The 27,811-nt window shown below is 36.3% G+C and overlaps 1 protein-coding gene and 1 long non-coding RNA gene across 12 annotated transcripts in view; one reads left to right on the forward strand and one right to left on the reverse strand.

Annotated features, from left to right (window-relative positions):
• Window positions 1-27,811, forward strand: part of KCNT2 (potassium sodium-activated channel subfamily T member 2) — a 113,935-nt gene that overhangs the window by 74,339 nt on the left and 11,785 nt on the right. For 5 of the 10 annotated variants that reach the window (XM_041717909.2, XM_030279389.4, XM_030279392.4 and 2 more), the window contains 13 exons: window positions 3,358-3,466; window positions 5,732-5,788; window positions 6,833-6,982; window positions 8,148-8,377; window positions 9,089-9,302; window positions 10,552-10,657; window positions 10,888-11,060; window positions 12,716-12,787; window positions 15,507-15,641; window positions 19,811-19,922; window positions 23,553-23,654; window positions 26,353-26,436; window positions 27,671-27,799. In XM_041717909.2, the coding sequence (XP_041573843.2) occupies window positions 3,358-3,466; window positions 5,732-5,788; window positions 6,833-6,982; window positions 8,148-8,377; window positions 9,089-9,302; window positions 10,552-10,657; window positions 10,888-11,060; window positions 12,716-12,787; window positions 15,507-15,641; window positions 19,811-19,922; window positions 23,553-23,654; window positions 26,353-26,436; window positions 27,671-27,799 (1,673 nt within the window). The remainder of the gene's footprint in view (window positions 1-3,357; window positions 3,467-5,731; window positions 5,789-6,832; window positions 6,983-8,147; window positions 8,378-9,088; window positions 9,303-10,551; window positions 10,658-10,887; window positions 11,061-12,715; window positions 12,788-15,506; window positions 15,642-19,810; window positions 19,923-23,552; window positions 23,655-26,352; window positions 26,437-27,670; window positions 27,800-27,811) is intronic. The other 5 variants (XM_030279394.4, XM_030279390.4, XM_030279393.4 and 2 more) reach the window with 2 other exon arrangements.
• Window positions 269-27,673, reverse strand: LOC115496250 (uncharacterized). Of its 2 annotated transcripts, XR_003961687.4 has the most exons (6): window positions 24,515-27,673; window positions 21,744-21,881; window positions 20,968-21,193; window positions 13,482-13,548; window positions 1,733-11,956; window positions 269-1,624 (listed from the first exon to the last, which is right to left on the reverse strand). It is a non-coding gene; the product is annotated as an uncharacterized lncRNA (long non-coding RNA). The 2 variants fall into 2 exon arrangements; XR_012057088.1 differs by lacking the exon at window positions 269-1,624 and having other exon boundaries at window positions 10,109-11,956; window positions 20,968-21,017; window positions 24,515-26,398.

Raw genomic sequence — 27,811 nt, forward strand, 5'->3', positions numbered from 1 at the left:
GCACTAGAAGCACAGTTTCTCAGCAGCTTCTCTTAGGTTGACCAGTCTTCCTAGATTGCATGAGGCAGTCCTGAAATTTAGATACTGACTACATGTTCCTATAGGAGTAGGGAATGGTATATGGGAAAAGTAATTGTTATAATGTATTCCCATCCTGTAAACAAGATTTAAACATCCTCCCTGTCTTTAATGAGAGAATGAGAACTTGTTTTTTTCCTTGAAGCAAGAGAATGGAGGCACCTTGACCAGGCTCATATGACCTGTCATATTTCCTGTCTTCCCACCTGATGCCACACACACATCCTTGCATTCTGTGCCTTCTGATATTTTTTACAGTGGATTTTAACAACTTTGTTTAAAATAGTAACATACTTACATTAATACAGTGGCATAAATATTGATCCCAGCAAAGCCCTTTGCAAGTTTAAGGTGTAGGCACTTCAAATACACAGCCACTACTAACATGACAGTGATCAGATGGGCAACTGCCTTATCTCTTAAGCTGAAATAGTTTGATTTCTCCCTAGTAATTTCCAATATAAAAATGTCTTGACATGCCCAGTTTTTCTTTCAATAATGCTGGCAGTTACATTCTTAATCTTCCCACTTCTCTGTCAAACACATAAGGCTACAAAAGGCCATGTACCCTTGGTGCAAGGTCCTGGCCTTGCATTTCAGTACAAATGAGAAATAAAGTGAAGATTTTCCACAGGGTGCAATATATTTATGCAATTCAGAGACTACTAAATTCAATATTTTCTGAGCTGAGTTTAAAACTTTTATAATTTTTGTGTATATGTATGTGTGTGTATATGTATTCTTTACTTTGAATATTTGGAAATTATATATAATTACAATTCCAGGAAGTAGGGATACATTTTGACATTCTCTATTTATTCAAAAGGCACCCATGGATTAGCACAGATTGTTGAAGTCTGACATCAAAGCTTCAGTAGTTTATTTCAAAGAAACATAGTCCAGATTCATCAAAATGGATATTGAATGCAGCAGATGATTAATCTGTCCAATTACAGATAAAAATAGTCTAGAGATAATGGATGGGCATTTTTCTCTATCAGATCTGGTAGTGGTCATGTTAACTTATCAAATTGACAAAAGCAGGGTTTCTCAGAATAATTACGCTAGGTCTAGGTCATTCTTACCACATGGCTGCTGCTGCAGGCATAAATCAGTATTTTGAGTCTGTTTTCTCCTCAGTAACATCACAGAAACCATAACTCACCCCATTGCATTACTACATCCATTTGAGACAGACTTAGCAACAAAACTTCTGTCAAAATATATTTTCAACAGAAATAGTAACTTACAGAAATTCTACGTGTAATATTTCTTTAGTATAAACTCAATCAAAATACTGCTTTTTCTGGCAAGCTGATTTGACATATTTAATATTCACTTCAAGACAAACTGCAATTTCCTGGGCTGCCTCGCTGTCACAGGGGATGAGTAATTTGCTGATTCTGGTACCTGCTGTCAGGGGACACAGCCGAAGTCCCAGACCTGAGGAGTGGGAGAGCTGGAGAGCTGTCATCCAGCTTCCTCCCTGCTCCCTTCTGAAAGGTGCAGCAGATGAAGTTCTGTGTAATCCTCCTCAGTACCAGTCCTGAGCATACACAGAAAATAGAGTAAGTTTATAGGAACGCTATAAACTGTCCAATAATTGGAGGAACGAGCAAGGCATTTTTGACCTGTGTTTAATACAAGAACTTACCTGCAGAAGGTCAAAGTCTCCAGCAGGTGCAGAAATAGCCCACAAGTCCAGCTCCATGGCTCCTGATGTGAAAACACTTGACAGCACCATGTGAATCTCTTACAGACATGATTAAGGGGCTGTTGTAAGACAGCAGTCTCTGTTTGCTGTGCGCTGTATTGTTTGGTAAGATTATATTTTACATAAACATCTGCTAAAAAAGTTCACCATATACATTAGAGAGTAGAGTGCATCTGGAGATGGAAGTTACAGTTTTCATCTTCATTGTGCCATCTGTGATTTATTAACTTCCATTTGTATATATTTAGGCTAGTATATACATTTGGGTTCAAATACAAGATCTGAAATAACTGATGGTGAAATCATTACCCTGTGTATTTTTTCTTTCTTATATTTTCAAAATGCTTAGCTATAATATGACAACATTCCATACAAAAAATAGAGGGAGGATATCTGGCAAAATCCTATGCAAATTAAAAAATAGCAAGAATTCTCTTTCTTTCCGTGCCAGGAAGTTGGTATATACTCCCATACATCTTTTTCATCTCACTAATGGTAATGGACTGCAGATACCCCATTCAAGCCACAGACTATGCCTTACCCTCTCTGGTTTGAAATTCAAGTAGATTTATTAATGGCATATGGTCAACTAAAAGAACATATTTCTATCTGAAACATTTTCTGCAGAAAATATTTAATTGCTATAGCTGAAATATATTTACAGGAAGAAAAATCTCATTTTGTCCTACATTTGACAGTGTCTTTATATAACTAAATTCATCCCTTCCCTATGACATTTAAATAGTTCCTGATCTTCAGAAAATAGGAGAATTAATTACTCAATTCAGTAGTAAATGATTCTGTTATTGAAAAGCCTCTAGATATTTCAAAATAAAAGGAACAGAGTAGGCACAATATGCCTTCACTTTTATTTTCAGGAAGTGTCATGCTTATAGCTATACTATAAATTTTGTCAGGAAAGCCGCTTAGAGAGGCAAGGTGGTTCTAAGGGTTTCAGTGAAACATTGGTGAAACCAGAAGCAGATGAGCATAGTTCAGGTCTAGCTGGGGAGGTTGTTTGCCTGCCTTTACTCAGCGATTTTCATGTGCCTATGTTTTTGATCATCAGCTGTACTACTTATAATCTTTCTGATTAGAAGCAAATTCTGAAACCATCAAAACAACCAAAGACCAAATTCAGAGGGGAAAAATCTGACTTAGTATTAAATGCCTTCATGGTTTACAAAACCTCTCTGACTTTGTTTCTACACTGACAAGCAGTTAGAAATTTTGTGCTTATCCCTTTTTATTGCCATTTCAATACTGTCACAGGTATATGGGAATTACATTAAAAAGTAATTTCTATTTCCTTTTCATGCTAACAGCAAGCACTGGGGAGCATTTAACTGTGATATGGATTTAAAACAGTAGCCATCCATGTTAGATAGCATAGATGGGGAGAATCAAACACAGCTGATTTCCAAGGTTCAAGCAGAAAGTGAAGATCTCGGGCCAACTTTTGATTGATCCATCTTCACCATTTTCTTAGAAAAGGAAGTGACAATTCTGTTCATTTGAAAGTATTTTTGTAAAACAATTTGTATCCTCTTTTTTTTTCCCTACAGATCATGTTGTATGTGAAGAGGAATTCAAATATGCTATGCTAGCTCTAAATTGTATATGTCCAGCTACTTCTACATTAATCACTCTGCTGGTTCATACATCTAGGGGACAGTAAGTATTTACTAGCATAAAAAACTCCCAAAGAAAAAGTCATAGCTGAAATGAAAAAAGTCATAGCTGATACTTGGAAAACAGTTTCCCCTGAATTCCCACACAACTACAGTTTTAAAAAAATGGAACTTTCTACACAATAAAAGCATCAAAATGCCTTACTCAAAGCAGTATAGTTTTGAAGAGAACACCCCCTCCCCCCAGTATTTAAGAGTTTGTTGCATGCTGTTGTGCCACTTTTACAATATATAATATGAAAAAAATGCATTTCTGGTTTAGTAGATTGAAGTATCTCTATCACAAAGTTATACTTAGGAGCACTAACAAGTCCTAAGAATACCTATTCTAATAGGTTAATTTGAAGGTCTGTTTCAATTAACTAAAAAAAAAAAAAAGTTTTTTTGATGACATGCTCTTCTGTGCCTGTATGTTAAGAGGCAAACAAACACATGATTTTTAATATGACCACACTGCTGGAAGGTGTACAGAATTATGGTATCTCTGCAGAGTGCATAGTCACAGTAGAACTTCTCTGAATTCACTAAAATAATTTTACCACATCTGGTGTATGTCTTTTATGCTGTATTCTTGGAATAATAAGGTGTTCTTGATTGAAATGTCGTGGGCACGCAGATGCAATAAAGTGGATCTCTAAATATATTTGTAGAAATTGAATAGCTGCATATATACTACATAAGTCTTGTAATATCCTAACTTCTTTTTCAAGTAATCATGAACTCAGTGTATATATATATATATATATATATATATATATATATATATATATAAAAGCAGAGTTATTTAACCTTCTGTATGACATTTCTAGTATTCCCCTTTGCTCAGAATGGAGAAAAACAGAAATTCTTCCTAGAGCTGTTACTATTGAGAACAACAAATGTCAAGATTTTAGTGGCACTGTGCAATAGAATCTCCTAGTAAGAAGACAACAAAACATTGTTTTGATACCTGCTGAGCACTGTGGTGAAATACATTCTTTATACTTTTTTTACCTGCCTACCTTTTAATTCTGTGACATGCACAGAATCCAGAGCCTGTTCCAGTTATTTCATATTACATGGCTCTAAGAGAAGAGCAGTATTCCTAACAGTTGTCAGGGAATTTTCCTTCAGCACAAAATCAAACACAGAAAAGGGAAATGTTTTTTGCTGTACTTAGGAACTTCAGCATTTCATTGTTTAACACATAACATTGATCATTTACAGATTCCCAACTGTGATGCAAAGTAACTGTCACAGAATTCAAAAGTGCTTAAGATTTCTTTTGCAATCAGAATTAATATATGTGAGCAGCATAATAAAAGTAACTGTTTTCTAGTATGGACATTGTATACTAGGAGCAAAAAGAAGAAAGTTTTTGCACAAACAGTTGTAGCATTACTTTGAATCCAGAAGGATTAAAATAATGTGTGTTTCTGTAAGAATGTACAGTATATGTTACTGTAAAAACACTCCTCTGTATTTATACAGAAAGACGAAAAAGTGAAAATGTCTAGTTAGTATTTATCTACTGTAGTCATCACTCTCCAGAGCATTTATTCTCAGACAGACTCCGAAATAAGGGCATTTGTCATTGTACTGCAAACATAAAGCTGCTTTGGATTTGACCAATTTATAATTCAGAGAGGGTTGTTTTTTTGCTTTTCCAGATGTATTCTATTGTTGAACAAGAGATAAATTAACTGCTAGGTGTTAAAGTAGGTGAAATTACCTTTATTTGTGTATATGAAAGGTGAAGTCAGATGAGCAGTTGAGTTTGGCTAAGTAAGAAGATCAGGTGAAAGCAGATTATTTAAGTTACAAATAAAATTTTTATATACATGTATTTATAAACCAAACCAAATTAGATGTACATAATGAAAATAATTTGTTAAACGGACTTCCATTGTTAATAGTGAACTGCTTTCCTTTACATTAGTTCCTGTTTAATTATTATTTTATTATAATGGTTGCTATTAACACCTGCATTAAACTTTATGAAGGAGTCAAATTTTAAATACCTGTTAAGGAGGTGCAAATAATCCTGTTGTCTTCTCAGCTGTTTGTGGAATTCAAAACTTTAGTCTGTGAGACACCTTAAATCTTACTTAAAATCTCATTATCGATCTTAATTACTAATCTTAACATTTATTGTTAACTGTTTTCTGATTATCTAAATAGTAATATAACTCTAGTTGGGTTTGTGTGATGATATAAAATACTGGAAGAAAATAACCTTTCTGACTTGAAGTTAATGTGATCTTTACAGTACAGCCCCATGGGAAGCTTTCAGACAACTCACTGGAACCAAGCAGACATTAAACAGGTGACCATTTTATTTTAGGGGGAAAAGTGAAATAAGGGAAAATGTTCTGAAATTGCATGGTTAGGTCTGCTGTTTTATACCTAGTACACTATTTATAGTGTTGCAACAAAAATTTGCTTATTTTCATCTTGAAACAAAATGTTTCCATGATGAGAGTGAAGAAACATGGTAAATGGAAGAAAAATACAAATTGTGTTAAGTATTGAGAATGTATAAATGAGCATTAAAGAAGCACGTCCCAGGATCTTGAGATCTTCGCTCCAAGTGGCAAAACACAGGACACACTTGTCAGATTCATGACCTGTCTGCACATATCTGTGTATATATGCATCAGTTACCTCCAGTGAAAATCATATAGGCGTGAAACTTAATCAAGAAGTTCCCAGGAGCTTCAGGGCTACAAGTGTTGGGGTTGCTGAGGTTTGGAAATTTCCACTGAAATGTTTGCATTAAGGGCAGCAGCTGCATAGAGTAAAGGCTGATCTGCTTTGTAATTTATTTTCTTGCACTAGAGAAGAGAAGCTCTGTAATTGTAATAGTCTACAAGACACAGGAACCAAAAATACCCAGAGTGTATAAAGATCACTGATAAGCAAATGCAGGAAAATCTCTCTTACAGATCAAATGACCAAGGACAAATGACTCTTTCCTACATAAGTTATTATTAATGGTACTCAGTCTGTCACAAAGCATGTGAAGGAACTGACTTTATGAATATAATGGGAATGCTACTGGTTTTACCTGTCATCTTCAAGCTGCCATGGATCTACTTATTATGGTGTGATGTCAAAGCAATTGAGCCACCTCTCTCCTGATACTAAAGTAGATACTCTTATATGTCTATTACTTAGCAGAAAATGCTCTTTAATACATTAAAATAATCTCTGTACTTACAATATTACCAAGATTTGATCTCAAATACTTCTTTCAGATTAGCTTATGGAACCTTTTCAGTAGACATTTGTAGTTTCTATTGACATGAAACACCATTCTTATTAATTAGAATTTTGCCTTAAATGTTAAATTATTCTCCTTATGTTTCAGGGAGAGTCAGCAATCACCAGAACAATGGCAGAAAATGTATGGCCGATGCTCTGGTAATGAAGTCTATCACATCAGCCTGGAAGAAAGTACATTTTTTGCAGAGTATGAGGGGAAGAGTTTCACATATGCTTCTTTCCATGCACATAAAAAGTATGTTTATTTTTCTTATCAACCATCAAAAGTTGAAAGAAATAATTAATTGTTTTGCCTGCTAGACAGCTCTGCACTAAAGGCATAGTACTGCATATTGATCTGTTCCTGGGTTTAAGTATCTGGCCACTAATATGGATATATTTCTGTGAGTTGGAGCTGGTCAGGTAAAAGGTTGTGTTCATTCTGTACAGCCCATCTCAGTCTAAGAGAATAGTAATCTGTAGGTATAAAGGATAGGCTGGACAACCAGGAAAAAAAAGGCACTTTTCGAAGGTTTTTCAAGAACACCAGTCCTTTTCCAAGTCCAAAACAATCTAGAAATGAATGGGTGGGAGGATGTGGGGTTTTTTTTGTTTGTTTTTGTGGGTTTTTTTGTTTGTTTGTTTAAATTTATTTAGGACTCAGCTGAAATCTGGCTTCCTTTGTGGCATGTTCATATTATGGGAAATGTTCCACTTAAAGGTGTCACATGGTACATTCTGGTGATTGTTCAAACATAAAACTCTTTTTTCTGTTAGATGATAACATACCTACTTTAAGGTCCAGGTGATGCATCACTTACCCACTGCTGCTCTGTGAGATGAACATCCAAAATAAACACAAATCATGTATGTTTGTATATATTTGACAAAATAAGCATTTATCAAACCCTAAATGCTGGGTTATTCTCATATTTAATCAAGGAGAGAAAGAGGTTTTTTTTGCTGTAATTCCCTATTTTCTATCACTAATCAAATACATTTTTAAGAGTGAATTGCAAAAATAAATTATGAAAATGGTTTCTATTACTTATAAATAATGGAACAATTTAACATGATTAATAATTTTGCATATCATGTATCCATTTTTTCCACCAATATTTTCCCAAAAAGGACTATTCATCTGACAGAAAAAAATCAACTGGAACAACATTAGGAGAATATTATGGGCATTACGAAAAACACTCAACTGCCTAGGAATTCATGAGCTCATAAAATCTGCTTGATTTGATGTGGCCTATTTAGCAGAAGACATTTTTCAAACATCCTTGTTATCCAGAAAGCTGCAAATGTTCATAATGTGCTAAGAATAAATATATACCTGAGGTTCATTTTTAACAATGGAAATTCTGGTGCTTGCAGGACTATGCAAAATGAACCATGCCTTTCCTTTTCTAATTAAGGTTTGGAGTCTGTCTGATTGGTGTTAGAAAGGAAGATAACAAAAACATTTTGCTGAATCCAGGTCCTCGATATATCATGAGTTCTACTGATATATGCTTTTATATAAATATCACCAAAGAAGAGAATTCTGCTTTTAAGAAGCAAGAAAAGCATGGAAAAACCCATGAATCAAAATTATCTTATCATGGAGCTTCTAGGTTACCAGTACACAGTATAATAGCCAGCATGGGTAAGTAAAAAAAAAAAGATTACATCACAATATATTCTTATTTAATGAGTAGTACATTTTGAAGCATCTTCCTAAACTTTTAAGAAACTATAATTATGAATAGAAAGAATTAATATAACAACTTCAAACATTTGCCCCATATTTAAAAAAAACTCATAGACAAACAAACAACAAAAACCAAGCCAAACAAAAGAAAAATCCAGACAAAAACAAACAAGCAGACAAACCAAGACCCCCAAACAAACAAATGGAATTTGATTCTCTTTTACTTGACAAGGTGGAATTAAACTACGTAAGACTGTAAAAAAGTAATAATGAAGTGTATGCAAAGCAAAACAAATGGGCAAATAATGAGTACTTCTTTGTCATTCATACCTGATTGTTTGTAGGAAGTTTTCATGAGCTTGCTTGTTTAATTTAAAAAACACCATAAGTAAAATATGCAGGTTGATGATGCATATTAATATGGACTGATTATATAAGGTATGATTTAAAAGAGGTAGTTAGCAAGAAGACACAGACTAATTGTCAGGAAAAGCATTGCTTTCCTTCAGTACGGTTTAAATATTTGTTTTATTTTAATGGAATAAACACAACCAGCACAGTGTTGCTGTCAGTCCTCTGCCATGCAGCCAGGCAGTCCCCAGTAAATCTGGGGGTGTCATTCAGACGTTCTGAGCAGCACTAAGGAGGTGCTTTCCCTGCCCCTAGGGACCGTGGCCATCGATCTACAGGACACCGGGTGCCGTGGGGCCAGCGGGGCCACCCTGGCCCTGCCAGCCGAGGGGGGCAAGGAGGGCAGGAGGCCCAGCATCGCCCCGGTGCTGGAGGTGGCTGACTCCTCCCTCCCCACCTGCGACCTGCTCAGTGACCAGTCAGAGGATGAAACCACCCCATCCGACGATGAGGTCTCTGCAGGCTTTGAGTACGTACGTTAAATGTAAAATGATGTGAAGGGTTAATGCTATATAAAAAACATTGATAATCTTATCAATCTGAGCACTTCTAGGAAGCAAGTCTCATGAAGGACAATTATGGGATTATTCCATCCAGGAAATGCTAGAAAACCATAAGCCTGCTTTGAAATACAAAAACACCAAACAGAAAAACTCTTCTATTTGCTGGAGACTTTCTCTTTGCAGTTCTAACAGCTGTAGTCATGTATTGCAATGCATTCATAACATATTCTAAGGCCTTTTTTTTTTTTTTACCTTTGTAATTATTAAGTGAACACTCAACAAATTTGTGAACAGATAAGTAAGTATTCCTGTCATAAGAATGCAGTGATAATCAGATCATCCAACAGGCTTTTGAATGCTGGGGCTGGGTGTGTGACTTCAAAATGCAGCAATGACAAAAAAGCAGTAAGGGACAAAAGTATCCCATCTAATTCAAAATGCTTGTTAGTGTGTTACTGAAAGTAATGATGCATTACTGAGATAAACCCAGAAGATTCAATCCTGCTGTGCAGATGAGCAATTATGTTTATTGGGATTGCTGACAGGGGTGTTAAAACTGAAATACACAATTTAGCCAATGCCTCAACCAGCAGCGTTTCTCATCTCCACCAGTGGCAAGCATGAGAAGCCCCAGGGAAGATTATCAAGCTCCAGAGAAAAAATTAATAGGACAAGTCATCTTAAATGTGCAGACTGAAACACCAGGATTTAAAAGGTCTCCTGTAAAAAAACCACTAAGCCAATTAGAAATTTCACATCACTGGGAAGAGGATTTGCCATTTAGAATTTATTTCAGCCATTTTGAAAGTACATTATTAAAGCTAAAAGGTAATAACGTCACTCATTCTTGGTAAATGTTTGAAAAAAAAAATTGGAGAAGGAAGAGGAGAAGTACAGTTATTTCTGTTTTCTTTCCTTCCTTTTTTAACTTAGAGGTTTCCAGCTGAAAACACTATGGCAGCATACTATGATACAATAGAGGATTTTCAAAAACCCAAGCAAAATTCCTTCAGTCCCCAAAAGCATGGCAGCTTTCACTAAATTCTGTTAAACTGGATGCAAATACATTCTTAAACCTCTGTTAAACATAGTTCATTTTGTATACTTGATCTAAAACTTGGACATATGTATGAACATCCCATAAAATATTTGTGTAGACAGTTGCGTTTTGGTAATTTGCTATACTGAAAAATGTTTTTTTTTTTCCTATTTTAGGTATGCCAAAGGCTATCCTCCTTACTCTCCTTATATTGGAAGTTCTCCCACCTTTTGTCATCTTCTACATGAAAAAGTACCCTTCTGTTGTCTAAGACTAGATAAGGTAAAGGAAGTTTCTGCTACTGGGTAACCCTGCATTCTCATTTGTCTCTTGCATCTGAGCAGAGCTATATTCTGATTTTTCCTTAGCGATGAAGTTTGTGCAGTGTTTGCTATAATACTATATTTTTCTACTCCTTTTCATCACCTAGTGTTTATGGCTAACCAGGTCTCTATTGGGTAATCTAATACAATATTCACATCCACTGAACTTGTTTCTTACTTTGATTTTAGGGATGCCAGCATAATTACTATGAAGATGCCAAAGCCTATGGATTCAAAAATAAATTGATTATAGTTGCAGCAGAAACTGCTGGAAATGGCTTATACAACTTCATTGTCCCACTCAGAGCTTATTACCGGCCAAAGAAGGAACTAAACCCCATTGTATTACTGCTGGACAACCCGTAAGGAAAATTTTTTTCTCCCCTTCTCTTAAGTTTTAAACTCATTTTACCATTATTCAATAGATGACCCCTTTTCACATGGCCAGCTGAAAATCAAAAACATTATGGCACACTTATCTTTGAGAAAAGTTAGTGACAAAAATCATACTGCATGTTCACTGTCATATACAAAATTGACCTTTTATTGACTGTTAAAGGCCATAGCAAACTTAAATATTCTTATTCTTCATGGCCAATGTTTCAGCTAAGTTTTTTTATTTAAATTACCCCCAAAAATGTGAATGTTACTGCTAAAATTAAATAGCTTAATAAACACTGTAAAAAGCAAGCTGTATAACAGTTTCACAGCTACATGACAGCACTAACCTACTTAACACAATGCACTTACTGGCCTGGACCAGTTAGGTATATTTTTAATAACTCTACATTCAAAGATAAACAGTTCTTTAAGCCAGAAGGACACCCACAGACACATTTTAGCTAAAATTATATAAAGCCATGGATGAAAATTAAAACCTGCATTATTGTTGTTACATTTATATCTCTTGATGACTGCTGGAATTTTTTTGCATTTTTTGCTTTTGATATTTCAGACAAATTTGCCAATGTCAGGACTGGTTCATTTATAATCTGATAATAAATTAGCATTTTGGGTTTTTTTTTTCCCAACACTGTGGTACAGCTCAGCTACTTAAAATCACAGTGTGAAAGACACAGAAATGAAGGTTACCTGTACACAGACTAGTAGAACAACCTAAGAAAGCAAATATGTCTTGTAGGTTGTGATTCCAGGGCTGACACTTCCATTTGCGTAGTTCTGTTGCAGTTTAAGTGATTTTTTCTACAAAAGCCTGCTGTGAAGTGTCCCACTTTCCCTCAGGCAGCTCTTTAGTCACCTGTGTTGGCAAAACAGAAGGTTTTTATGTAGGTACTCTGGCATACAGTGAATTACACAAACTGAGAAGGCTAAATGAGGCTAAATCACTTCCACTGGCAGTGTGAGAGCAAAGCCGTGGGCACAGGGGGCCCTCTAGTGCCAGCTCCTTTTGCCAGCACAGTGCCCAACTTCACACACTTCAGTGTTGTTGTGACACTTTATAGCTAAACCCACTTTTGATTGATTAATGTGAAGTAAAAGCTCTGCTTGCTAATTAAACCAACACCCTTACTGTTGTCTCTCTCTATGCAGCGTTTGCAGTGACTCCTCTGAAAGGGAGTAGGCTTGAAAGCAGTAGGTGTCACAAAACCCAAATGATGATTTGATTTCCACTGTACATTTTAATTAAGAATTGTTGATGCTTATTTTAAGTCCTCTTAAGACATCCACTGGAGTATAACTTGGTAGTGTGTCTTTGATGTTACTCATTTGTTCTTATACTTGGAATTGTTCTGTGCCATAACATTTCTGATTTTAGAGGTGCATTTATTGATATAAGCATGTTAATTCTGATAATACTTTATGATCACAGCAAACTGTTGATTCACAGCTTTCTGAAAAGCTATTTCCTGCATAAACTGACATCATAATACTAAAGTTAAGGAAAGTTATTTAAAAAAAAAAAAAACCAAAAAACTACCAGTTGATTAAAACATTTTCAAAGAGATGCTGCTGTTGTGATACTGTGTTTCATTTTGTAATTCCATCTGCTGCTTAGGCCAGATATGCATTTTCTGGATGCAATCTGTTGGTTTCCAATGGTTTACTACATGGTGGGCTCTATCGACAAGTAGGTGAAATAACTGTTAGAAAACTTACCTTTGTAGTCTCAGTGGTTTGTTGTGTGTATTGTCATTGCATGTTCGTGTGTGTGTGTTGTAGTTGGAGATGAGCTTTTTGCATGCATAGTCTGTGTCTGTGTGCTGTAATTTGGGATTTCAAATTTCTGATTTACGAAGGAGCTCACTAGGGAAAAGCATGACAGGGAGCACAGGTTAATATGTTCAAAAATATAAGATTAACACTTATTTAGGGGAATTCACATGTTTCTTCAAATGAACAGATTATAGCCCTGATTCTAATGTCAGACTGTATTGAGTTATAATTTGTTGGAATTCATTGACTCAGGTTTTGTAAAGATAGCTACAGAATGTAAACAGTCTTGAATGTGTCCAAAAGTCTTCATCTTCCAATACTTAAATTATCACTTACTCCTACATTTCTGTCTTCACCTCTGCTAATATACGTTTATGAATATAGGTTTGGCAACAGAACTTTAATGTGAAAATCAGGCAGAAACAAGAGAGGAGCAAGGACTCATGAATATTTTAGTAAACTCCTCTGTGTAGATTGAATTTAAAGAAAACTGCTTCACTACATAGTGAATAATGAATTGGGGCTACAAGCCCATAATATTAATTTCCCCCTGTAGAAATTAAAAAACTTATTTCCTGCTTATAATAGTGATACAGTTACAGATTTACCTTGGTGATATTGAGTCCTTGCGAGGTTCACAAAGAGCCCACAGAAATGTTGTTTACAATTTTTTTCCTATAAAGCAAGACAGTGTTGCACGTTATTAATATCTATGACTTTCTTAACTCTTAATTACATAATAATTATAAAAAGAACTCATAATGGCAGAATAATTAAATTGTTGCCTTTTTCCCAACCTGGAAATGAAACATGAGATAACTTTAGTAAGGAGGTAATGTAAAAGGAAAGGAAAGGAAAAAGACAAAACCCAAACAGCATCAAAAGGTCTATTCAAGAGCGAATACTCAAAGTATTCAAAGTAATCAATAACTCAGATGTTAACTTGTTTGACTAATGTAGAAAATTAAACTTGGTTTAAATTTACTGAGTTTATTTCAAAACGGAAATCGCCAAATCCCTCCCTAATGGTGTTTTGTTGTTTTTTCAGAATTAAATGCATTTTTAAAAAAATGAAGCATGTAGTCTTTGGAATAAGTGATTATTCAAAATTCAGAAGAGTACAGTAATACCAGCATGAACTGATACTAAAATCACTTTCATTCCTGGTGTAATAAGCAACTATAGTTTGTAGAGGGTTTTTTTTGATATCTGTTATCATCAATAAGAATACTTCTAAAAATATGATTCAGAAATATTCCCTGTGTTTTCCTCACCATGTTTTTAAATCATGTACAACTAATAGAGCTGATCGTCTGTAGATAAGAAATACTTTGTAAAATGTGCAAATTTTCCTTATTTAAGGGGTATAAAATATGTTCTCAAAGTACCACTTACTATCTATAGGTATCTAAAATACTTATCATTTTTTTACCAGCAGTGAAGTATCATCATCTCAGAGAGAAAACCACTAAAGGAATGACTTTCCTTTAACATTCTTTTTTTGTTAGAAGTAGATGGCTCACAAAAAAACAGCTCTACCAAAATTCGTAGCAGAGATGCACTTCATCAAAATATGTCAAGTAGTAGGTACCTGTCCCCCAGTCCTTGGGTAGGATTTGAGATCTGTAACTGAACATATTTCATAGTTGTGGAGAAATCTAGTCAATCTTGAGAAACCTTTAGCTAGAGGTATCTGAGAACTAGAATTATAATTATTTCCACATTAGCATTTTTCAAATTCTGCACAAGCCAGCTGAATGTAACTGCTAAAATAAGAATAGCTGTTGAGGTTATGAAACATTGAAATGCAGAAAATCTGGGTATTTCAGAATATGCTGCTATTTTCAGGGATCAACTGAAAGTCTGAAAAAGCAGAAATACAAATTACTCAGGAAAAAAGTTTGCACTTCTACTTATGCACTGCAGTCATTTGTAGATCACATAGTATCTATTTTTCTTTTGTTGTAGTCAACCAGTGGTGATATTGCACAGTTTCAAAAATAATGGTACATATTCTTCCAAAATAAATTGTTAAAAAAACCCACCACACTTGTCAAAAAGTGCTTAGGATCTGTGGAAAATGTTGTTGTTAAAACAGCTGAAACATGCTTCATTTTGGAGACAAAGCTACAAGGCATGATGAGAACTGTAACTCAGCTGTCTGTGAGTGTTTTCTGTGGTTGGGCTTCACACAAACGTTGCCCAGCTGTGCACAAAGTTCTGCTGCTCTGCAGCTGCTCCTAAAAGCATCCTGAAAACACTCCAGCTCATTTATTAACATTTTGAGACCAAAATAAAACTGTGGGAAAGAGCAACCTGGAGCGTTTATTTGGGTTTTTCTATTGTCAGAAGTAACTGTAATGGAGAAGATTGTTGCAGTGGATAAGGCCAAGTAACTGTTAAAGGCTTATTAAAAAAAATTGAGATAAATTTATCATTACCAAAAGAGAGGAACTGTATCAACCTACTGAAGTAGGTTCTATAGTCTATTCTACCAATTAATTGAGATGTTATCTTTGATTATATTAGAAGTTGTTATGTAGCTGATCTGCAGATGTCAACCCATGGCTAATCTTTCAGGTGTTCCATATTTAAGTTGCTTGTTTCTTTCTCCCTCTTTCTCTTCACAAAAGCCTAGATGACTTATTAAGGTGTGGGGTCACCTTTGCAGCCAATATGGTGGTGGTGGACAAGGAAAGCACGATGAGTGCTGAGGAGGACTACATGGCAGATGCCAAGACTATTGTGAATGTTCAAACCCTCTTCAGGTAAAGCATTTTTGCAATCTATTTACACATCCTCATTAATTGTGAAATACTTGATGGCTCTTATGCCAATAAGTCTTTTTTTATTCTACTTAAGTTTTCCCTTGCATGAATTTGTGTCTTAGATGGGCAAACTTTATCCACCCTGCTTAGCAATTCACTTAGAATCCTGAGGTATTCACCTGAAAGCTTAGATGAAAGGCTTTGCATCCTGAAACCAGATAACCATTTTAAAAGTTAGCTGTCAGGCAGGAACATAAAGTTACTTTTGAAGACTTAGGATGAAAGATAATTGAGACAGTAAAGTTCACAGTAATGCTAAAGCCCGTATGAAAAGCAGATCCTTCTAATGCTGAAAGGTAAGCATTGCATCACTGTGAAGTTAGTAGTAAGTGTTCAGATTTTGAATATCTAGTTTTGCACAGAAGTTAAGTTTTTAGGCACATATATATATTACATATGACAGCAGCATGGCAAGAATCATGAGAATATAATATGATCAGTGTAGTAAAGAGGCTGAGGAGGCTGTGATGAAAAGCAAAATACTGAGATTTGCTGTTCGTTTTGAGAACTCTCCTCATTAAAGCCTTTGTGTTCAATATCTTGGTTCAGTGAGTATGAAGAAAATGTGTCGCTTTGAGCTTAGAAAAATATTATTTTCTTAATAAAAACACTCAAAAAAATCTCACACAAAACAAAACACACTACAGAGTCAGCTATGAAATGCCTCCCTGATTTGGGGCTTAAGCCTTGGACTTCCTGGTGTTCATTCTAATAAGACCTAGAAGGAAATTGAGGTTGATTCAGTTTTGCTTTAATTGCAATTACCTGTTTGCTGTGTCAAACCTTCCACAAAAGACCAGAGATGCATAGTAAGAGTGGTTTGAATCCACTGGTTTAGAAAATTGAGCTCATTAAACCACAATGTTTTTTGTAAATGCATCTCTGTGAGAATGCAGTTAAATGCTCTTTGCATTTCTACATGTGCTCAAAGGAAGTAAAATCTGCATTGCACCAGAAACATTAATTCTGTCTTTTTCTAGCATTTCAGTTTCTGAATTGGTACCTGATACTTGCACAGGTGTGTGATTCATACTCACACCTAGGAAATTTGAGTTGAAACTATAATTGAACTTTATCTTTGCATCACTCAGATCTACTCCTAACCACAGTCCTAGGGCACTCACTGAGGTTTTTTACATACATCAGTTTTTCTGAAATAAATGTTAAAAGGAGTTGTATCAAAAGTAAAACTTGTAAAAGTAAAACCAATTGGTTTTTCCCTTGTTGTGTTTTACTTTGTAAAAGAGAAATTACATACAATAAGTATGCCACTAGATGTTACTGTACACTCAGTACATTCAGTTGTCTTGCACATTGTTTGCAACTAGATGGCAGCTTTAACTCGTGTACAAACTGTGTCTGGTTCAGTACTGTTTTAACACTGCATATCTACAATAAAATAAATTAAAACAAATAACTTGGTTTAAGACTTAACAACACTTTTTCATAAAACTTTGTAAACTTTTACAAATAGCGTATAGTATAAATTTGTTTCCTTTTTTCCCCCCCTAGAACACATATAATAATTTCACTGCATTTTTCTATTATGTAAAAGTTGTAGAAATAAGTAAGCTTTGGGAAGAGGCATAAGATAGTGGTATTTACCTGTTCTACAGAATAAACTACATTCATTGCACTAAAGTAAATGATTTTCTAAATGACCTTTAAAATATATTGAAAGCTTTTTCATTACTTAGAAACACCTAATAATATCAGAAAGTAATGAAGAAAAGGCCGGACATGGTAGAGAGCAAGAGCACTTGACACCAACTCTGGTGTTAAAGAGGGATTTTAAACCCCTGGATTTAATATGCTGTTTTCAGTAATATCACATCATTGACAAGGTTTCCACTTTGGTCTCACCAGGTGAAACCCTTCAGAGGGTACAGGCTGATTTAAACAGCCCTGATGTAAATTACTCAGGCCTGAAAAAGCCCGGTGAGAGCTGCAGTAACCCAGGCTCTTCAGCCCAGGCTGGCAGTTCTCATACACCAGTTGTGTCATTATTCCCTGATTTACATAAATTAGCAATCCTGCTTTGCCCGGAGAGTATGTTCCCCACCCTGGAAGGTAGGGGCATTGTTTGTAAGAACAGGGTTATTAGCACCTTTCGGGCTAGAAGCTGCGCCATCCCAATTAAAGCTGTGACACAGCACTGACTTATCTGACGTGGGAAGTGTGTGACAACACATACAGAAGTGTGACTCAAGTGGGCACACTGACTAAGAAAGAACAGGTTATCACAGCTTAAAAATAAAAGCAGAAACCAATAGTCTTGGAGTATACCTTAAGATGCTTTTCACTTTTTAAAAGTAAATAGGAAGCCAGCCACTGAGTTCCTGTAGACAGGTGTGAACCCACCTCAGAAAAACAGCACATTTCCTCAGGCAGTAGGTCTGACCCACTATAAAGTTTTACTAGTTAACCTCTTAAAGAGTGTGTTTTAAATCCTGCAGGAAGCCTACTGCCAGCACTGCACGTAACAGGTCAGTGTTTTGGCTGGTATCTAGCTGTCATCACCAATTTACAGGTAAACCAAATGAGGTGCTATGATGGCATTGCATTATTTTCTGGGTCTATTATTGTGGTTTGGGAAAGAACTACACGTCTCTCTTGCTGATTTCCTAATATGAGTTCAACAGCAAGCCATGCCTTCCATCAGGCTGGTGGGGGCTTTCTCTTCCCCATTCAGTCCTTTCTTCCTAGAATGGGCTAGGAGAGGGATCTCTACCCAGAAGGAGTCTGCTCCAGTGCTAAAAGCTGGCAGGCAGAGTGCCTTACACCCAGGGCAAGATGCAATCTGTCCCTGCCTTCCTGGAGAGCAATTTCCCCTAATTCAGCTAAAAGGCACTCATAAGTAAAATATTTTACCAATACCAGTTTTGAAACTGATTTCCTAATATAGATCTGTTTTCATATCTTGGTGATAAACAAAACCATCTTTAAGAGAAATACAACAGCCTGCATTTTTTCCTCCTATGTATATTTTATTATGAGATCAGCTTTTAATTTCTTATTACTCCTAATTCTGAATTTTGTAGTGTTAGTTTTCAAAGACAGTGTGAGATTAACACATATTAGCAGATAGTCTGGATAAAGGTCTCCCCACATTTAGGCTCTGCTTGAATTGCCATTTCAGTGGGGTTTCCCCCTGCAAAGGTGAGGGAAAAAGGGCAAGACTTGCAAAAGGGTGCATTGAATTCCATTTCCATCCACTAACTTACCAAATGCTGCTTCCATGAAAAGCGAGACAGAAGCCACATCAGTGATGTAATTAGTACTACAATTACCTATTGCTAAGCATAGATAAGTAGCCCCAGGATCAGTGAAAGAGGCTACAAATGTACATCTGATTTTCTGACACAAATCTGTAGAGGAAAGATTTAAATAATAATGTGTTCTATTCCAACTTGTTTATTATTTAAATAGTGTAAACTATGATTTTCTTTCTGTTTCTTTGAGCCCTAAGTGCTGAAGAGGGGCTCTTGAGTCTGCTGCTTGAAAATCTGTGTAATTCAGCCAGTTCACAGTTGAGCTTTCTTCACTGCTTTAGTTACTGGAAGCCTGAATTGGTGTTAAGCTATAAATATTTTGTATATGTAAATATTTCAGAGTGAGAACATAAGTATACATAAACATACATTTTCTCAGCAACTCCCACAGGTGTCACTTTTCATCTATATTGCTCAGACTGTAGTCACAGCATACAAACAGACCTCAAGAAAGAAAAACCAACTGGAAGGGTACATAAATCAGTCATACTTTACATGCAACCTGGTACTAAGGACAAGCTTTAAACTTTCGCAGTTTTTGTTGTTTCCTACAGATTTGTGATATTGTACAATCATTAAATAAAACCTCTGATAATGAAATTAAGTTGTTTTTTTTCTAGCATTTAAGTATTTTGTGAGCTCAATGTGTGCTTCTTGGTGAATTCTACAGAGAATGTGTTGTAGTTTCCTCTGCTGCCACTGGGCCCAGACCCACCACAGTTCCAGGGACCTCATTAAAAACATGGAGACAAGCACAAGCTGTAGCTTCATGCAGAGCCTTCCATTTGTGAACTGTTATAACTGGAAGTATAACCATGACGTTCTTTTGAAATGCAGGTTGTTCTCCAGCCTAAGCATTATCACAGAACTAACTCACCCAGCCAACATGAGATTCATGCAGTTCAGAGCCAAGGACTGCTATTCTCTTGCTCTGTCCAAATTGGAAAAGGTAAGGAGATTTACCTCCCCCCACCCTCAGTTTAAATGCTATATTTTTATTACTTTTTCTGATTTTGCAACAAAGATTTCAAAACAAGTGGAAACAGTGAAATGATTTATGGTTGTAGTTACCATAAAAGATAATTTTTTTCTCAAAATTCTGCCCTCATTTAAGAATAAAGTTAATTTTGATTTGATAATTTTACAATATAATATAAATCAACCAACTCTCTGGTGGAATTTGCTCAAGGAGAATGAAATATTTTTTGATGATTAAATATTTAGAGCTAATGTATTTGTCCAAGAGGCTGACACAGGCAATTAACATGGAACATCTTTTAACTGACTAAATGCTTAAAACATACAGCTTTTATTAAAATGTATTTTTAAATTCCAATTAATTTTAAAGACATTATAACTGTGTCTTCTGTACACATTTCTGTGTATCCATGGGAGATAATGGGACAGTTAATAATTGTTCTCTGTCAGAATGATGAGAGGGACACCAACACTACTTAAATGTTAGTTAAAACCTTCATATTCCATATGTATATTTGGCATTTTCAAATTGTGGAACTGTGGCTGTGTGGAGATGAAGTTAATCTGCTTGTTCAAAATACTGTTACTTAAAACAGGTGGGAACATAGGAAGAATACTGAGCATCTGTTTAAGTCTCTAAACTCAAGGACAATCCTCTTTCTCCTCTTCCCTGGTGATCTGACCTATTCTGAGTTTGTGAGACACAAATAATGTCATTGTGACAGTCTTCAAGGACAGAAATCCTTCACTCCATTCTTTCTCCCCATCAGTCTATCAATCAGTATGATTGCTGGGTTTTCTCATGTACCCCCAACCTTGCCTACCTTGGTGAATGTGAATTCATGCCAAAATCATTACCATTATACAGATTTAACATATCATTTCCATTTCCTACTTGTACCGTAAATTTCCTAAATTTTGGGGATTTCAGAGTTCACTATTTACTGTACAATATTCACATAAGTAATTTTAATATATAAAATTCCATGGAAAAGAGCCTTTCCATAGAAATTTACCTTCCCAGTCTGGTTTCTTACAGAGGAATTGAATGCTGCAAAAATTCAGCCTGTGTGGATGAGAGGATAAGGATTAGAAGTAAATCTTTTACCCAGTTGAATATCACACTTAACACATCAACCACAAGATGTAAATATCTGGGTGGCCTTTAGTGACTTGTTATCTTTACATGAAGGCTTGATCTTGTGTTTAGCTGGTGTTCTGACAAAGACATAGCCTGGAGAGCTGTGAGGAAACCAGACGAAAGTTAGAGAGGAGCTGTTTGCAGCAGGAGGCTCAGCTTTGCTGGGATAATGCCACCCCACTACCCTTTAAGGTTTGCACCTGTGGCTCCTCCACTTCCTCCCTCCATGGTAAATCCATGAAGGATAAGCTACAACTGGCTGGGGTCTTTCAGGGCAACAAGGGCCAACAGCTGGCTGGGGCCTTCAACACTGTGTTTCAACCAAACTTAATGTCTCGGTGTACTATGACTGACAGGGTTTTGAAATTATTTGTTAACATATTCCCTTAATCTGATTCCAGTTGGATTCTGGAATTCTCTCTGGGCTCTCTACTTCAACGCAGTGAAACCAGGATTTTTATCTCAGTTCTTTCTTTACATAGGCTCCTTAATTTTTCAAGCAAATATTCTGGAAATACTTAAAAATATTTTAACTTCTTGACTATCTTATTCATTTATTGTGCAAAAGTTCTGAAGACAGGTTGGAAGCTGAGCATTTAATGAACTTCCTATCTAAACTATGCTCTGCTGAAACAGAGGTAAATAAATTACCTTAAAGAAAGAACATTTTCTTCATTGCTCTTGCAGTTGCCTGCTGTTAATATTTCCCAGTCAGTTCATCTTAACATTTGCAGGGAGAACTTCACAGGTGGTGTTGTAGTTCATTTGATGTTTCAGAACTCCCTCATGCTAAATGGAAGGCAATTAAAAACTTCAGTAAAAATTACCTAAAGCAGTCAAACATACAGTTGCTTGTTATTTCTGCATTAAGTGCCTCATTTTCAGAAAAACTGAGAATGTCAGGCAAGTTGCCTTGAGGTAGCAGTGAAACATACTTGCAAAATTGGCTTTTCAACCTAATGGGCTGCAGAAGACAGATACACAAATCAGATGTCCATCTGCTGTTGCAGCTGCAACTTTTCTCATTTTAGAGATAAATAAATCTGATAATAAAATCAGCACTGACATAGGAGAAAGCAGTGGCCTTTATACAAGAGAGAAAAGGAAAAATACCCACACTCTAAACTTGACATCTCCATTTGTCTTGCATAAGAAAAAGGTAGCCACTCCCTCTTTTTTAAAAGAAAGGGTTTGTAGTGTTTTGGATAGGATTCAGACTTCAGTTTGCTATGGGTTTTTTTTTCCAATTTAATATTGCAGGTGTTACTGATAAAAATTATAAAGCCGTGAGTGATCATTTTGAAATAAACACAAATCCCTATATCTTTTAATCAAACCCAATCCTGTGATTTTGTATCTTCCACAGGGATAAGCACACAGATGTTAGGTGAGCAGAAATCTATCTGGAATGATCCAGTATATTTGCAGTGATTTACACACAGCCAGGCTGCTTTTTTAGCTTTCAGGATGGGGCCTCCTATTTCCTATCTCCATTTTTTTTTTCTTTAGTATAATTCAGGTGTTAAGCAGATTTGAATTAACATTAAGTAATAAAAACCAATAATGACATAGGAGTTATAAAAAGAGCTTAGTATCTCTTATTATTGGTGTCTTATTTTACATAGATCTCTTGCAATTTACATGAATTCTAAAGTTGTACAAGCAATTAGCACACAAATTTGACTGTTGAACTGACAGGTTTTTAGGAAGTTGTTCCATATCAACACCAGAAAATTAATTTGTTCTTTCCTAGAAGGTAGGATTAGATTTCTCACAAATCTCTTTGAAGCAAGAATAAAGGAAAAGCAAGGCTGTAGAAGAGAGGGAAGGAAACTAAACCAGCCTGGTCCAGTCATATGAGAGTCAGCAAAGCCAAGGGCTGGGTCCTGCCCTTGGGTCACAATCACCTCCTGCAGCACTGCAGGATGGGACAGAGTGGCTGGAAAGCTGCTCAAGGATGGGGGTGCTGGGTGACAGCCTGAGCCAGCATGTGTCCAGGTGGCCACAAGGCAAGTGGCATCCTGGTCAGTACCAGAAAGAGTGTGGCAAGCAGCACCAGGGCACTGATTGACCCCTGTGCCATTTCTTCCCTTTTGTACCAGATTCTCTTCATGTTTCCTGTTCCTAGGATGGCAACCCACTGTCAGCACCAAGGACTTGGAGCAGGTTAACAGGAGCTAAGCACAGTTGATATCCCTCCTTCTTTTTAAAACTGAAGTATGGACTATGCCCATGCAGTTTGAGATGTGATGACTGAAATAACATATACATTGATCTTTCAACCTGAAAACCTGTACCTATGGAACAAAGATGCTGCATACTTGTAGGAAGAAACTATGTTGAGAGTAAAGAGATTTTACACTTCTGACTTCTTTCAAGATAATATCTATTTCATGTTTTTGTTACAGTCCTTCCAAAACCAGCATTAAAAATGTTTTCTGTGTTTTAATTCCTTAACAGAAAGAGCGGGAGAAGGGATCTAATCTGGCATTTATGTTTCGACTGCCCTTTGCTGCTGGCAGGGTTTTCAGCATCAGCATGTTAGACACACTGCTTTATCAGGTACTATGAACAGTAATGTGACTTAACACAAATATTGCCATCCATTTTATTGTGCTTAATTGCTAGATGACCCTATTTTCTGCCACAGGATCCATTAAAGTGTGTCTATACTGGGAGCAATCAATGGCAAAAGACAATGGAGCATGCTTGACATCTTAGTTCAGTTATCAATCCCAAAATCACCCTGTGATTGCACAAAATCCAATGTTAGATAATGTGATTCTGTTAATGTACCTCTCCAGAGTCAAATAGCTTCTATAAGACCTACATAAATTACAGATTATATAGAATAATAATGCTTGTACTCTGCAATAAAAAATGCAGTGCCCATTCCCACACATCATGTCCCTAACAGAAAGGAACAGAATTACTTTAATATGTAATTTATTAGTCTCCTGCATTTGCTGATAAAGGCCTCAATTACTTCATAGTGTCCTCTCCTCTTACTCATGTTGACTAGATCTGCAGAGGTCCTGTCATTACACTGTAAAGTAAGGCATGCTTGCCCTTGCAAGAAATGCATTCAGTGATTGCAAAGACACAGAGGGGGAAGAACAGGCAGAAGTTCAACCTTGTGGCTCAGAATCCAGGAAGTAGTGATGACAGTGAGAATCAGGGAAGAGCACAGCTTCAGAGAGTTGAAGAAAAAATATCAGAAAATACAGTCAGGGCAAATGGAGGCAGTAGTTGCTAGTTTCAGGGTGGAAAATTGGTCAATATTGCTCAGTCTTCAGCAGTGGCTACGTTTTTGCACACTGACACACCAGGATGCCCAAGGAGCATCCCCCAGCACCACCCTACAAGGATCAAGGCACACAACATAAGCAGGAACAGCACCATGGCCCACATCATCTGCTCACCTGAGCAGCCTCCTGCCTTGTCTCTGCCTGGGGATAGCCTGTGGATGCTTTAGTACTCAGGTAGAAAACATCCTTGCAGGGAAATGAATTTACTTGGTAATTCGGTGCATGAAAGGTGTTCTTTCATCACAATTCCACTTTCAAATAAATTTCCTGAAGGCAAATCCAACATAAATAGAAAAATTTCTGGAGCTAAACTTTTCTCAAGAAGCCATTAACATATAAACCAGTCATGTATGACGTACATATTTTAAGGTTCTAGAAGGAAATGTATTTGCATATAAAACATCCTAATCATGCCCCAGAATATCAGCATCACATACCAAAATAAAAAGCAGTAAAAATACCAAAGACACATGTATAGAAACAGATCTGTCAATCATCAACAGCTCCTGCCATCACATAGGTAACTTCAATATTTTATATTTGCTCCTAGACATGAATAATCATGCAATGACTTGACAGAGTAACACCATTCACCAAAAAGTGTTTAAAGCAAAAAGCCTCACATGCTCATTCTCACTTTATTTCCACCTGTTCTTCCTTTGAACTGCTACTGTTCATAGGTGAATTGTCATTTTTCTAGAATTACATTTCTTACTGTAAGTTAGAAATTCTATAACAGCAGTTCTTTGTACTTTTTCATGGTCCCATTTTCTGTCTTTTCTTCTGTAAGAAACATAGCAAATGACACGGGGAAACATCAGGGTTCAGCTGGTGCTTCCCATTATGGACTGAGAGAAAAGCCTTTGAATTATCTTTAGGACAGTAACTGAAAAATGAAAACTTGGTTTTGCAAATCCCGGTGAATAAACTTGTTAATCTAATGAAAATTTCATGGCAGAAATGATGCCACCAAGATAATAAATGTGTTTAATTTCCAAACAAATTTTATTTGAGATGCTCCTTGGCATTTAGCCCATCATGACTGGGAGACTACCAGTACAAAAATTAAAATCTTTGAATCACTATGTATCAAATGAAATCCAGCTAGCTTCTGAGTTTGAACAAATCCAGATTCTATAGCTCTAAAGGATTTCTGTAATACCTTTGTGGGCTATTTCTTTGTGAAAACCTCTTGGTTTCAGGCATTTGCATGAAGCCAGCCGAGCTACAGTGTGTGCTGTGTTCCAAGGACTGCAATGCTGCCCTGCTACACCTGAGTACAGGTGGCAAAGAACAGCTCAGCCACAGCTAGAAGAGCACCCCCATGGGCTTCTCATTCCAGCAGCCCAACCCAGGAGGAGAAATCCTTGTGATTTTAGCTGACCTAATGGCTATTCCTGGCCTTCATCTACACTTCTACACTAAAATTAATTTCTGCCTTTTAACCAACAGCAACACACTGTTTAGCAGAACAACATATGCATATCCACCCGTAAAAACCCTTTAGATTACTCATTTGAATAAAATAATAGCAGTGTCATCTCAGAGGGACACAGTGAGGACTGCAGAGCCATCCAACATCTGCCAGTGTTTCTTCTGCACAGAAGAGTTCATTATAATTTCACACCTCGTAGGGCTAACACCTCACTCCACTGACACATCCATCTTTGATTTCCTGTGCCTTGTTCTGCCTTAGTCTGCTGAATCTTGTACCATCATTGCATGCACGTGCAGAGCCAGTTTAGGAAAACTTACTTTATATAAGTAAATTCAGCCAAAAGAAAGGGATAGGTATTCCTACAGTGATTAGGATACTTAAAGAGATGGACTGTAAACACAGATGTATAATTCCTTTGAAAGTCATACATAGTGCTAGTGGTTGGTTGCCTACGGCTCTGTTCATTAAAGGTTTTTTCTTTCTTTTCTGTCTCTCCTGTTAAAAAATCTTGCAGTCATTTGTGAAAGATTATATGATTTCTATCACAAGACTTCTGCTGGGACTTGACACCACACCAGGATCTGGGTTTCTTTGTTCTGTAAGTTATTTAAAAAAAAAAAAAAAAAAAAAGCCAGTACAGAGTACTGTAGAAGATTCTGTACTGTCTGCAAAATACTTCAACTTTCTTTGCACGGCATTTCCTTTTGTGAAAGTTCAAGGAAGGCCATCTGTTTCCCTTTTCATCAGGGGGAAGATGCGGAAATTAAACAGAAAACATAGCCATTTTTACTTCCATAGCAAAAAACATATCCCCAAGAAAATACAATGAATTCTATTCAGCAGAAAATTAGGAAGTCAGGAAAAAACAGGAATAGTGCATTTTATATGAAATAGTAATGGCAGTTCAGCAACCAGTTTAAAAATTAAATAGTTTTTACATTAAGATCAGATGTATTAAATGACTAGGAGTTGGAGTTCAAAAGTCGTCTTGTTATTATATATGTCAGTATTCCCCAATGCAGTTTAACTGTGTATGTACACACATACAAACTTACACAGCTGAAGTAAGTTTTACTAAAATAAACCCCACCTTTCTTTTTCTCCCACGCCTAATTTACTCTGGGGAGCAAGCAGATCACTACAAATTGAGTTTTTACAAGTTGCTTTTGGGGATCTATAAAGAATGGCAGGAAGGTATCAATGATGGTTTAAAAAAGGTATTTAAATAAAAATTACATACTTCTTGGTCAATCATTAAGCTTCATTACAGTGAATGTAAGAACACTTGAAAGTACAATTGAATCTCTAAAAAGGAACTTGTACATCTTGAAATAAAGCTAGTAGTGAAGTAAGTGAGCTTCATGTAAGACTTCTTATGTCACTTATGCTTAGTATATTACTTCCTCCTCACATATTCAGCCTGCAGTCTGGTGGACAAAATTCAAATTCAAAATACTCATGCACTCCGGTCTGTCCACACCAGTTTCTTACTGCTGTCAATATTTAGTTTATTCATTTGTATTCTAGTCAAAAATAGACAGGGAGTGAAGGCTGACATGTAAATTTTAAGTAATCTTAAACCAAGACCAGAAGTTCATGATGCTAAACTGCTTCCACTACAATGTATTCTAAACAGGGAGAAAACAAAAGAAACAGCCTGACAAACTCAATGGAAGTTGCAGATTTGTTGTAGGGCAAAGGTGCAACACTACAATGGGATAATTACCAGCTAGTGTTTAGTTGTTTTGTTTTTTTTTTTCATGAGTTGCATAGTGAACAAATGATAAACCCTCAAGAATTAAAAGTCCTCCATCCTATTATTATTTGCTCAGATGAAAATCACAGAAGAGGATCTGTGGATTAGGACATATGCCAGACTGTATCAGAAGCTTTGTTCCTCTACAGGAGACATTCCAATTGGAGTCTACAGGACAGAGTCCCAGAAGCTCACAACATCTGAGGTGGGTCAGTCA

Source organism: Taeniopygia guttata, chromosome 8 (genome assembly GCF_048771995.1).
Source record: "Taeniopygia guttata chromosome 8, bTaeGut7.mat, whole genome shotgun sequence".
Taxonomy (NCBI): Eukaryota; Metazoa; Chordata; class Aves; order Passeriformes; family Estrildidae; genus Taeniopygia; species Taeniopygia guttata.